This window comes from Leptodactylus fuscus, chromosome 8, assembly GCF_031893055.1.
Source record: "Leptodactylus fuscus isolate aLepFus1 chromosome 8, aLepFus1.hap2, whole genome shotgun sequence".
NCBI classification, from domain to species: domain Eukaryota; kingdom Metazoa; phylum Chordata; class Amphibia; order Anura; family Leptodactylidae; genus Leptodactylus; species Leptodactylus fuscus.
In genome coordinates, this window is record NC_134272.1 from 51,224,137 (window position 1) to 51,238,169 (window position 14,033).

Below are 14,033 nucleotides of genomic sequence, written 5' to 3' on the forward strand. Positions count from 1 at the left end.
TCAATAGCACCTTTACAAATATATTTACTTCGAAAATTGGTGACGTGTTCAAGACTTATGTCACCCACTGTATATCAGATGGCATCTACCCTACTAGTCAAAGAAATTAGTAGTAATGTTCAGTAAATGAGTTGTTTATTCCTGAAGCTTTAAATCTCATCATAACTTTACAGAACAGGGTGTGAGGTCATATCAAATATTACATTCAGGCTTCTTGCACACTGCCTCACCAACAAGAAGCATTACATCTTCTGTATGATGGCTGGACTAGCTAGACATGAAGAATGGAACGTATTTTCTTATAACGTGTTGCTGTGCACATAATTCTTCTGAGTGACTTCAATGGTTTTTTTCCATTGCAGGGTTACAGAACAACGACTTAAAAAGACAATTTCTCATGGAGCGACTACTGGATGCTGTAAAACAGGTACAATGCACTTTATATTGTGGTAACGGTTATTCATTTTTGTATCAACATAATATAATTTTTCTACAGAAACCTTTAGTGTATCTCCAATTACAAAACCACTTTTCATAAATGAATAGTATAGGTGAATATAAGAAACTTTGTAATATATCTTATTGAAGAAATCTCTTTCCTTCTCCACTTATTACGCTGTTCCTTATCTTCACTCTGCTTGTTTGTTTACAAAGAGTCTGTATTGATACCTAGTTCACACTAAAACTCTATGGAGAGAGGAGGAAGAAACACAGACCTACCCGAGTCACTTTTTAGCAGCTGCAGTTATTTGTATATGTTTTCAAGCAATCTCCTCCTCTTCCCCTCCATAGACTTTTATGTAAAACATAGACTAATTTGTGAGATATATTACAAAAATTCTTATATTCACATGTACCATTCATGTATTTGTTTTATAATTGGAGAGATGTTTTAAACCCTCCTGGCTTTCCTATACTAAGACTTTACTTTCCACTCAGTATATGTGCAAAAATTGTCTGAAGCCCATCTTTTACTCGCTGGTGTTTTAGTAATCTCTAATTTATGATCATTCTGACTTTTCTGTACGTTCTGTCAATCAGCTTGCCTTCTTCAATAATCTTTTATTAGTTTTAAACAATACAAGTCAAATAACATGTACAGCATATCAATAAAGGCATTAATACCATGCCCTAGGGCTGCAAAAGTCAACAAGCAGATCCATAATATGACCAAATACAAATAACTAAAAAAAGAACAAAATAAAAAAAGGAAAACAACATGAAGGACGGCACTGTAGGACACCAAGGAAGAGAGGGAGGGCAAAACGACAGTAATTATACCTTGTAGACAACAGGAGGGTCGGCACGAAGGCGGCTAATAGTAGCTGTAAAGGTGCAACATAATCTCATCTCTGTTAATTTCAGTAATCTATGTTAAGTCCATTTTTCCCAAGTTCTTATAAATGAACCATGAGAGTGATTACTCAAGACAATTGCCTTTTCATAACAGAAGGAATTGTTGATCATATGCAGTAATATAGAGATGGGTGGGGAAGGCGTGGATTTCCATCTTTGAACCAGCACCAGTTTGGCCATAGTCAAGATTTTGCTAAGAAGCCAGTATACTAAGGACCAGTAGTATTGGGGATTTGAAGCAATAGGATGGCTAAAGGTGGGGTAGGAGAAAGCTGCGCATGAAACAGTTCTGACAGCACTGTAATCACCGTAAAGGGATTCATTGGAAAAAGTGCTTTTGATCTAAACATTTAAAACCTTTAAAAAGGCTATTCTACTACTACCTTTACTTCTTCTGTTATCCCTGCTGTTTCTTTTTAACCCACTTTATTTATTTATGCTAATTAGCCCCAGGAAGCACCTTGGGTATTCCCCAAGGTATCCAAGCACCCCCAAGTCACCCCCCACTGCTTGTGCTTCATCTGCCCTCCTCCTCCCTGGATAGTCAGTATGCTCAGCTCTCCAGAGAACCACACCAAAATGGCCGCTCGGACAGTACTGGGCATTAAACTGAACTGAGGAGGAAGGCAGACTGAGGAGGAGGAGTATCTGGGGAGGAGGAGAGCAGCTGGAGCACAAGCAGTGGAGGGGTGGTATTAAAGCTATGACGTGGGGGGTGCTCGAAGGCTTTGGGAAACGCCCAGGGTGCTCCGTGGGGTTAATTAGCATAAAGAAATAAAGCGGTTTAAAAAGAAATGGCGGGGACAGCAGAAAAAGTAAAGGTATTAGTAGAAGAGCCTTTTTAAAGGCTATTCAGACATATGTTTACTTAAAAGCACTTTTTTCGAATGATAGAATCCCTTTAAATCAGCTTTCCTAACAATGACTTTTTGGAGAGGTAGTAACAGACTTGGTTTTATACACAGCAGCTATTCTGAGTAGCCAGGAAGCAGCAGCCTCAACCAGAAATGAGACGGGTTGTGTCTTAGACTAACCCAGACTTCCTATAGACATCACAGCTAAATTGTAGTCACAGATCTCTGCCATAATGGAGCTGAGCTATAAAGCAACCAAGGAGCCAGATCTGAGGAAAATAAATAGCAGGTAGTCGTCCCTTGCAACTACTGACTTAAATATCGTTTTTGAGCTTCCGTCTAGACAGTCTCTTTAATTGTAATTCAGTATATTTTAGAGTTTTATGCTTTCACAAAATCTGCATTTATTAAAGGTTTTATTTATTCTTACTATCTTTATATAATGTTATTCACAAACCAAGTCTCTCCACTTGTTAAAAATTCATTGTGAACAGTGTCTGGAAAAGGTGTTAAACTGAAACTCGTGTCGATAAAAAAAAAAAAAAAATGGCATCAGTTATTGCGTATGTAGCTCGAGAAATTTTGAGTATTTTCTCTTACCAGTGATTTTTAGTTGGAACCCTTTTATATCAGCTTTGGGGAGGGCAAACCCCTGCATTACTTATGTCCATGTTATACGAAGTGTGGCCAATTGTGCCGACAATCTTTCATTTCATATCTTTACTAATCATTGTCCTAACAGTGAGAAAAATGTCGGTGTATGGCCTGCTTAAAGAAGATAATATTATAAAACAGGCTTCTTTAAGGGTCGCAGTATGGACGTCATTGACGGGCTTATGTGTTTTGAGCATTTATCACTCTGACATACACAGTGTATGAAGGCAATAAATAGACGCCAGGGACTTGGAATGCTCCTATTGGTTAGTGTGTAGCTGCTGGTGGCCTCTCAATGGAGGATAAAAGAAGATTGTGGGAGTCACATAAGCCAAAGTCCCAGCAATCACCTGATCGTTGCACCAGTTTTTTTTTTTAATCAACAAAAAAGGATCTTTTTTTTTTCATAGACAACCACTTTAAATAGTGGCCATTGTACAACTGAACTGATTAAGTAGCCTATGAATTACTGTTTTGGGAACCATTCAAAGACTCGTTGTAGGCATAGGACTCATTGATTTTCATGAACAGTGTTTATGTGCTAGCCATCTTTTTCTCTAGGTTAAGCACTGCTTAGCCAACAGATACGCCTTGAATGGCTACTTAGTGATTGCAGTAGTTATGGGCACCATTTAGGTAACCACCACAGCACCTTTTCCCAGTCACTCTCAGAATCATCCAGATTGGTCAGATGAGGCAAAATTTGAGCTGTTTGGCATTAACTCAACTTGCCATGTTTAGAGGAAGAGAAATGCTGCCTATGACCCAAAGAACATCGGCCCCACTGTCAAGCATGGACATGGAAATATTATGTTATGGGGTCTTTCAATGTTAAGGGCACAGGACTTCACCGCATCAATGGGAGAATGGATGAAGTCATGTACTGTGTAAAATCCTAAGTGACAACCTCCTTCCCTCCACCAAGACATTAAAAATGGGTCGTGGCTGGGTCTTCCAGCAGGATAATGACCCAAAACATACAGCCAAGGCAAGAAAGGAGTGGCTCAAAAAGAAGCACGTTAAGGTCATGGAGTGGCCTAGCCAGTCTCCAGACCTTAATCCCATAGAAAACTTATGGAGGGAGCTGAATCTCTGAGGTGCCAAGTGACAGCCTCAAAATCTTAATGGTTTAGAGATGATCTGCATAGAGGAGTGAACCAAAATTCCTCCTGACATGTGCGCAAATCTCATCATCAACTACAAAAAATGTCTGACTGCTGTGCGCGCCAACAAGGGTTTTACCACCAAGTATTAAGTCTTGTTTGCCAGAGGGATCAAATACTTATTTCTCTATGCAAAAAGCAAACAGATTTCTAAAATTTATACAATGTGATTTTCTGCATTTTATTTTTCAAATTCTTCATCGTCTTGTTAAAATTGACTTACCCTTAAAATTTACAAAGTTACAAAATCAGCAAGGTATGAAATAATGATTTCCTTCACTGTGTGTGTGTGTGTATATATATGTATATATATTTTTTTTTTTTTTTTTTGGGGGGGGGGGGGGTTTCTTCCATTTTCCACTTCGCTATCTGTATTGTAGATCCTGTAATTTTTTCACTCTGGTCTAATAATAAACATCATTATATTCGCTACTTAAGATCGATTATGTCACAGCTTATCTTCTCCTCTCCCTGCACAGAACATGTCTAGTAAACTCTCCCATCTAGACCTCAGTGAGTCGGCTACAGTCTATTGCTGTTAGTAGAACAGAGGAGAAGCTCAGGCAAGATGGCAGCCCACATAATCCTGTACAGAAAGTAGAATAAAAGAAATCTACTATTAGGAAAAAAACAAACAAATCAGATATGATATACAGATATAAATGTGTTTATCTTGAATTTTTGAAAAGCCGTTGATATCCATTGATAGAGTCACCTTAGCACTTTGTGCAACCAAAAAAATTGTCTTATGACTGATACTCTATAAAACAGGCAATGTGTTTGGAGATATCAGTGTGTCTTTAGTGTTTTCAAGTTTTTCCACCTTGGAGTAAAGTTTGAGATAAATTGTCTTTTAAGTCATTTTCCTGTCTTTGTTTTACAGTGCCAGATTCGATTTGGGGGACGTAAGGAGATTGCATCAGATTCCGATAGCCGGTATGTATGCAGGTGTCCAAAGTTTTTCTACCATTGCATCTTTTTAGGGCTTATAGCTTGTGAAGACATACTACTAATGGAGTAGCTGCACCTGCTATCTGACTATATCCAGGGGGTTAATTCAACGGAGTATCTTTTGACGAAAGGTTCACACTAGCGCTCAGCTTTCTGTTCTTTGGAAAGCTAACCCACTTAAAAAGTGGTTACATGTGGAACCTGTAGACTATAAAGGGGTCTGCTGGGTTTGCAGGACTTTTCTCCTCGCATTTTTTAAGCGGGTTCGGAAACCCTGAACATAGATTAGGCACTGGTGTCAACCTAGCCAGGCTTTGGCCGTTCAACACAGCCAAGTGTGGGAAGTAATGTCGCAGGCGAAGCTCCTGTGTCCACAGAATGATATTACTGCACTATAATGGCACTGAGCATTAATTATACTCTGTGCAACATAATAGTGCAGTACTGAGTTGGAAGGAGTTAAAGGGCTTCTACTACCAACAATATTTATTCTCCATCCATAGGTAAGAGGATAAATATCTTATCGTGGGGGTTTATGGGTGTTCACCTCTTTTTGTAAATTCAACCTGACTGTAGCTGGGCTGAGTGTAGGTGTGACAAATCCACTCTCCCATTCACTTTCAAGGGATTCAATCATTAAAACTGCATTTTTTCTTGCTAACACGTAGGAATAGCCATAAGAAAGACTATTCTTCTCCTACCTTTAGAAGTCTTCTCCGCACCACCTTTCCGTAGATATCCCGGTTTTCATCGGTACGCAAATGAGTTTTCTCGCAGCACTGGGGCGGTTCCCAGCGCTCAGACAGCACTGGGGGCATCCCCAGTGCTGCGAGGAAACTCTCCAGCGGCGGCCTCTTCTTCCTCTGGAACGCCCTCTCTGCGACGTGTTCTTCGGATGGCTTCTTCTGGCTTTAAATGGGACGCATATGCAGTCGGCTCTGCCATGCCTGTGGCCATTTCCTTGTGGCTGCTTACACAGTACGCTCGTGTAAGCGGCCACAAGAAAATGGCCGCAGGCATGCGCAGTTGGCTGAGCATGCGCCCATTTAAAGCCAGAAGAAGCTGTAAATAGCCAAAGCATAGCACTTGGCTACCTTTCTCGATTTCGTTAAAGTGAGTGAGAGCGCTTTCCACTAAGTGACGCACCGACATTCAACCTGCTGGGATTGTGCTGTGTGCACATTGGCTGCAGAACATGGTTTTCAAAACTGTATGTTCTTAAAAAAAAAAAAAAAAAAAGTCTGAAAATGGTTATCAGCTGGGAAAATGAGTTGGGTTTTCTAGGTTTATTAATCGATAACCTCTTCTTAGGACAGGGCACCGATTGAAGATTGTCTGGGGTCTAACGCCCAGGCTCCCTTCCATTCAACTCATTGTAGTAACCGCAGCACTCGGGTGAGCACAACACTTTCTTCACAGAAAGCCAAGTATGGTGCTGTGCATATGTATAGTATAGTATAGTATAAGTTACTATAGCATATGCTGTTATTTTCAGGACTTCATATGCTAATCAGGCCATCTGCTGACACGTGGGTGGTTCCATGCTGTCTGTTCTGGCCCAGGACCTCCCACCTGTCAGTCCTGCAAGCACAACTTTTTTTTCCGACTATTTCAGGCAGACCCCATTATAGTCTATGGGGTCTGCATGTAACTGCTTTTTAATTGGACAGGGTTTCTGTGTTTAGGGTCTACAATTGGACCCGAAGAACGGAAACACGTATACAAGTGTGAACCTATTGTAAGTGCTTCCCTTTATATTTTCCATTTCTGTTCTAGCCACTCCTAAGGTTCCATTCACACGGAGTTTTGTGGAGCTGATTTGGCCACAAAACTCGTGTAAAAAAGAAGCGCCGTAAAACTGAATCCCATTTAGTTCAATGGGTTGCGTCTTATGCGCGTTGCCCAATTGACTCAATGGCAGGCTTTTTTACCTATTGCTTTCAATGTGTTACGCGCATTAAGCGTGCACACGTTAACACATTGAAAGCAATAGGTAAAAAAGCCTCCCATTGAGTTCAATGGGCAGCGCACGTAAGACGGAACCCATTGAACCCTGCATTGCTGCAATGTGGAGCCTTAGTATCAAGGGGTTTTCCAAGCTATATATTTTTTTATACACACATACAAAAATTGTGCTGAAAGGAATCATTCTAATTGAGACTACATAAAATTTTTTCTACTGTATGAGAAATAAAGTCTTTGTTATCAGCAGAAGCAGCTAGGTAGACACGCACATTTATAGAATCTGATGTGCTGGCAGCATGGTAGATCCATAGGGAGAGTGGAGGAGACTGACATCATGTGCAATAGATGTGAATACTTGATCATCAGAATCATGCGCAGTCCTGCTCAGGCTTTGTTCACATGATAATTTTGGCCTCAAAATTTAAAAAAAAAAAATGCATGCAATTTTGCACAATGTATGCTATGTTTAAAAAAAAAAAAAAAACGTGCTGGTTTCGAAAATGCATGCATTTTTTTTTTAAAAGGGTGTGTGATTTTCAGATAAAAACACGTGCATTTTTTGAGCAAAAGTGCACAGTGTGAATGCAAGCTTGTTGGGAAGTGTTGTATCACGGGACCAGATTGTCTGTCTGTAAGACACAATCACACATTTTCAGGTCAGTGTGTGTATGTATATGTGTGTTAATTTACATATGCGTGGGTGGGGCCACACGATGGCTCAGTGGTTAGCACTGTAGCCTTGCAGCGCTGGGGTCCTGGTGTTCAAATCCCACCAAGGGCAAAAAGCCATCTGCATGGAGTTTGTATGTTCTCCCCGTGTTTGCATGGATTTCCATCCCATATTCCAAAAGACATAATGATAGGGGAAAAAAAATGTACATTGTGAGCTGTATGTGGGGTTCACAATCTACATTTAAAAAAAAAAATAAAAATAAATTATATATGCATGTGTATAGGTAAATATGTGTATGCACACAGCATGTAGCAAGACAGGGAGAGCATTGCGCCTCCTCAGGCTGTATGGGGCATGAATAAAAAAAAGTACTAGGAGATACAGTGGGCAGATGCTGGAATGTGCTGTCTGGAATAGCACTGACACTCCCACAATCAGGAAGTATAAACCAGGGGGTATTGCATTGGCCTGAAAATATGAGGAATGGTAAAAATGCTCCAAACCGACATAAAGATACTCGGTTATGTTTGTTCATATAAGAAGCATTTCTTTCGTTTAGTCACATTTTTTTTTTTTAGCCCTAGAAAACCATTTCAAGTGACAAGACAAAGTAATGGTTATACATTGAAATACTCTGTTATTTATATGATTATATTTCCTTTGTGTGCAGCTTATGATGATTGTAGAAGTAATGCCAGTTATATCTTGTATGATATCTCTCATTTCTTTGGAGCTTTGCACAATACTTGTTGAGTCTAATTTAAGCTTTATTTCAGGATAAAAATAGGAAGTGAAATAAATAGTTGTATTACTCTGCATATATCTTACAATGGACTACACAACTGTTTCCAGTGTCCCTCCTATACTGCTGCAGTTTGATGTCTGGTACTGGTGACTCTAGCAATATAATAGATTCTGGTCACACCTGCATTGGGGCCTTTTTATTGATCATGGAAGCCACACAATTCACCGTATCCGTTATATTACTGATACCATGTGGACTCTTAAAGGGGTTGGCCACTTTCAGGCCAATATTGAGAGACAAATGCTATGGTTTGTATAATAATTTTTTTTACAATTTTCCAATATACTTTCTGTATCAATTCCTCACGGTTTTCTAGATTTCGGCTTGCTGTCATTCATTCTGTTACTTCTAGTGGATAAAGTCTGACCATGGTCATGTGATTTATGTTCCATGGTCATGTGACTAGCACATCGGTGAACAGCTCATTACCAGACTGATGTCTGATTACTGTGCTGTGACTATAACGAGCGGCAGCTGTGTACTCATCACATGACCCTGGACCGTATATCACATGACCATGGACCGTAAACATCATCACATCATTTTGATATACAGCCCTGTTTCTTTTTTTTTTTTTTTCTTCTTATTGAATTGACAAAATCTGCAACTGGGACTTCTGATAGATCTTCCAGCACAAATGTGAACAGAGCTTTAGTCTATCATTTCACTGATTTTATTTATTAACCTGTATTGCTGTTGTCCGTTCAGTTAGTGGGCAATTGATGTCCTGTTTAAGCAGTACAGCAAAGATAATGTCAGCCAAAAAAGCTTGTTCTCTCACTGTAGCAGAACATTTCCAGGGAGGAATTTCCTGGTGGCTAAGTTAAGCCTTCTGTGCATTTTCCAACATCAGACTAGGTGTTGATGATGTGCTGCCGATGACAGTGTTGTGCCCGCGGTGTACATCACGCATCATTGCTCCTGATAGCCAGCACAGATACACAGTGTAACACGTTCATAACTTCTTCCTCAGTGTTGCCTCCTGACTTACTGAAGTTAACTGGAGCATCTGCCTTCATGCACAAAGTGTTACAAAACCTGACGCTAGGTTCACACTACCATTCGGCTCTCCGGTGTTCGGGTCCGCATGGGAACATGAAAGATAGATCACCTGTCCTATGGAGACTCCAACGCAGATGTGAACTTAGCCTAAGCAAGTCTTTGCAATCCTTTTAAAATATGTAGTCCATCCTTTTATTTTTCTTAACATACGTGGAGATGAGGCCTAATTTTACAGTGGATTCTCGGTCTTTATCTGTCGTGATTTGCTATCTGTTCATTCCACCCAGTGTAACACAATAGAGCAAACTTACACAACAAAATCTACTTTTATCACCGTTTTTTGCTGTGAATTTTCTTGCTGGTTCTACCGTGTATTTTGAACCCTTACAACAGTGTGCACAAAGCCTATCTTACATTTGTGTTGATCTTCTATATAAAAAAAAAACCCCCTATATCTGAATGATCCAGAGCTACATTCATAGTTCTGTTGGTTTTTATTGGAAATTCTTTTGCCCAGTCTTTGGTTTTCACTTTGCAGATTTGCAAGTGCAGTTCCTGTCTAGAATACAGACCGTAAAGGACCTTCTACATAACCTGGTCATTGACTAGCTTATTGTTCTTGATCATTGGCTTTTGTAAAAGATCCTCCAAGAAATGAATGATGGCGTCCTGATGCAGGACAGAAAATAGGTTAATAGGAGTTTTCGTTGCATTTAACGATACCTCTTCACTGTCAGAAGGGCGTTCTTGACAGTCTAGCTGGGAATGCCCCTCATGACAGTAGTGTCCGTAGTACTATACTATTAGAGGGGGCATTCCTTCTTGGCTTTCCAGCGGTATATAAAACCCCATATGGCCGAGGGCACAAAAGGTCCTCTTTAAACCGTTGCACTGTGGCAACTAAGAGGGGGACGTGAGACTGTGGGTGCAACCAGTAGGGGGACATTATATTATGAGGTTAACTGAAGAGGGACATTATAATATAATGTCTAATGGGCCACTGGGAGGGACAGGTTAATGTGTGATGGGCCATTATATTATATAGGGCTACTGCAGGATTATTTGACTGTGTGATGTGCCACTTAGGGATGTTATATTGTATGTGGCCACTAAGGAGGCATTATACTATGTGAGGGGCCACTGAGGTGGAATTATAATTTGTGTAGGTCATCTATGTCCTAAGTGGTGGTGAACCTTTGCTTTGGGCCAACCAATATTTTAAAATAGCCTTGTTTATAAGCCTTCATAAGTCGTGTTGTATTAAATTTCTGCTGCTAGTATCCCTATTATGGCCGCAGCATATTTTATATTTCTCTCTCAGGCTGTGCGTGTGTATAGTAAGGTGCAAGCTGCCCCCCTTCCCATTTATTATTACTACTACTTCTGGTTCTGCATGCAATTCTGCCAAGAGAAACTGTAAAAAAAAGCAAAGAGATCGTTAAGAAAAGCCAAAGTGAACATAACCTAGGATATCTAGGGTCATTGAACTGTAAATACAGGAGATGGTGCAGCTAATTTGATCCCTGACACAGTAAAAGATAAATCTGAGCAGAATTTTGAAAGCTGCTTGATGTTTATGACTAACCTCCCATCAGCAATAATACAAGCAGCCAGAAGTTGACACAAACATATATAACCCATATACACACGTGTGTATGTGTATATATAAGTAGATCTTCCTTATACTGCAAGCTTAGGTATGCTGTGGTATGTTCAGTCCAGTGCACAGAAAATGCTGTTTGTAGACGTGTGTACCCTCTGATGAGACCTTCCCCTCTCCATTCACTGTGTGATGAGTGAACAGACCCTTCCCCTCCTCTCACGGTCAAGATATTTTGTTTTTCTATAGGAATCTATGAACGGCTCTTCCTTAGTAACAGGGAGTGAACAGCAAGTTGCTAGAATCCCATCCACTTTGCAGTGAGTGTAAAGGCCTAGGGCTAAGGCCCCAGGTTGCGGAAAAGCTGTTTTTTTTTCGTTGTTGATTTTGCTGCTTTTTTTGAGCCAAACTTATTAGTGGCTACAGAAGGAATGTGAAAAATGTAGGAAGTTCTTAAACTTCTGGCTTTTGCTCGATTTTTTTGCAACATGAGGCCTCACCCTAAGGGTTGAAATTTGTATTCACTTTTGATACAGACATACAAATGTGTGTGTGTGTGTGTGTGTGTGTGTGTGTATATATATATATATATATATATATATATATGCAAACTATTTTCTCAGCAGAGGAAGCCCCTACAGGAATTCTTACATTTACGCTGCCACCCAGGTAACCCTATCAAAATGAACACTACTGCCTGAAGAAAAAATAGTATATTCTGCTTTTCTACCTAGGGAAAGCCTAATCATAATATGGTTATAATATGGGTCACATTCAGTGCCTGCAGAAACAGAATAAATAATACAGTCGGCGCCAAAGTCATGCTGTAATGATCCTGACTTGTAAGCGCTGGCGTGCCGGCATAGTGAGGCTTTCCTTTTCATGTGAGGCGAAGACATGTTTAGGGTTCCCGGTGTGCGCCTCTCTAATTACCTATTTGTTATGTTGCAGGGTTATTTGTCTGTGTGCGCAGTTTGAGGCTGTTCTTCAGCATGGCTTGAAAAGAAGCAGAGGATTAGCATTAACAGCGGCGGCAATCAAACAAGCGGCAGGATTCTCCAGTAAAACAGAGACAGGTAACCCACTATTATTGCCACTCTGCATAATTATGTTGTGACACTTCCTCCGCGTGCACTGTGCATGGCTTGTTACTGCAGCGTTTTATTTAGTCGTTTGGCTAATGTACTAAGCCAGAGTGAATTATGCTTAGCTGTTCAGCACTCTTTACTATTTCTACTAGTCCTTCTAATTCTCACCATTGCAAAACAGTTTTTATGTATTTGCTTGCAAGAGGTTGCTGTATACATATTGGAGGATTCATTTAATCCATAAAAGTGGTATAAGATAGCAAATTGGTAATTTGCGAATACTTAAAGTCACTTGTCACTAAGATGATCATAGATTTGTACCTTGGCTCTTCACAAATGCAGGGGACTTCAACACTGTCGTATAATATGTCAATCTTGGTTAAAATGCCCACCTCATATACAGTTAGGGCCAGAAATATTTGGACAGTGACACAATTTTCGCGAGTTGGGCTCTGCATGCCACCACATTGGTTTTGAAATGAAACCTCTACAACAGAATTCAAGTGCAGATTGTAACGTTTAATTTGAAGGGTTGAACAAAAATGTCTGATAGAAAATGTAGGAATTGTACACATTTCTTTACAAACACTCCACATTTTAGGAGCTCAAAAGTAATTGGACAAATAAACATAACCCAAACAAAATATTTTTATTTTCAATATTTTGTTGCGAATCCTTTGGAGGCAATCACTGCCTTAAGTCTGGAACCCATGGACATCACCAAACGCTGGGTTTCCTCCTTCTTAATGCTTTGCCAGGCCTTTACAGCCGCAGCCTTCAGGTCTTGCTTGTTTGTGGGTCTTTCCACCTTAAGTCTGGATTTGAGCAAGTGAAATGCATGCTCAATTGGGTTAAGATCTGGTGATTGACTTGGCCATTGCAGAATGTTCCACTTTTTTGCACTCATGAACTCCTGGGTAGCTTTGGCTGTATGCTTGGGGTCATTGTCCATCTGTACTATGAAGCGCCTTCCGATCAACTTGGCAGCATTTGGCTGAATCTGGGCTGAAAGTATATCCTGGTACACTTCAGAATTCATCCGGCTACTCTTGTCTGCTGTTATGTCATCAATAAACACAAGTGACCCAGTGCCATTGAAAGCCATGCATGCCCATGCCATCACGTTGCCTCCACCATATTTTACAGAGGATGTGGTGTGCCTTGGATCATGTGCCGTTCCCTTTCTTCTCCAAACTTTTTTCTTCCCATCATTCTGGTACAGGTTGATCTTTGTCTCATCTGTCCATAGAATACTTTTCCAGAACTGAGCTGGCTTCTTGAGGTGTTTTTCAGCAAATTTAACTCTGGCCTGTCTATTTTTGGAATTGATGAATGGTTTGCATCTAGATGTGAACCCTTTATATTTACTTTCATGGAGTCTTCTCTTTACTGTTGACTTAGAGACAGATACACCTACTTCACTGAGAGTGTTCTGGACTTCAGTTGATGTTGTGAACGGGTTCTTCTTGACCAAAGAAAGTATGCGGCGATCATCCACCACTGTTGTCATCCGTGGACGCCCAGGCCTTTTTGAGTTCCCAAGCTCATCAGCCAATTCCTTTTTTCTTAGAATGTACCCGACTGTTGATTTTGCTACTCCAAGCATGTCTGTTATCTCTCTGATGGATTTTTTCTTTTTTCTCAGCCTCAGGATGTTCTGCTTCACCTCAATTGAGAGTTCCTTTGAGCGCATGTTGTCTGGTCACAGCAACAGCTTCCAAATGCAAAACCACACACCTGGAATCAACCCCAGACCTTTTAACTACTTCATTGATTACAGGTTTACGAGGGAGACGCCTTCAGAGTTAATTGCAGCCCTTAGAGTCCATTGTCCAATTACTTTTGGTCCCTTGAAAAAGAGGAGGCTATGCATTACAGAGCTATGATTCCTAAACCCTTTCTCCGATTTGGATGTGGAAACT

The 14,033-nt window shown here is 40.4% G+C and overlaps 1 protein-coding gene across 2 annotated transcripts in view; it reads left to right on the plus strand.

Annotated features, from left to right (window-relative positions):
- The window catches only part of SNX29 (sorting nexin 29), a 412,861-nt gene that overhangs the window by 26,803 nt on the left and 372,025 nt on the right, over nucleotides 1-14,033 (plus strand). For both annotated transcript variants that reach the window (XM_075285780.1, XM_075285781.1), the window contains exons 2-4: nucleotides 363-427; nucleotides 4,911-4,963; nucleotides 11,975-12,099. In XM_075285780.1, the coding sequence (XP_075141881.1) occupies nucleotides 363-427; nucleotides 4,911-4,963; nucleotides 11,975-12,099 (243 nt within the window). The remainder of the gene's footprint in view (nucleotides 1-362; nucleotides 428-4,910; nucleotides 4,964-11,974; nucleotides 12,100-14,033) is intronic.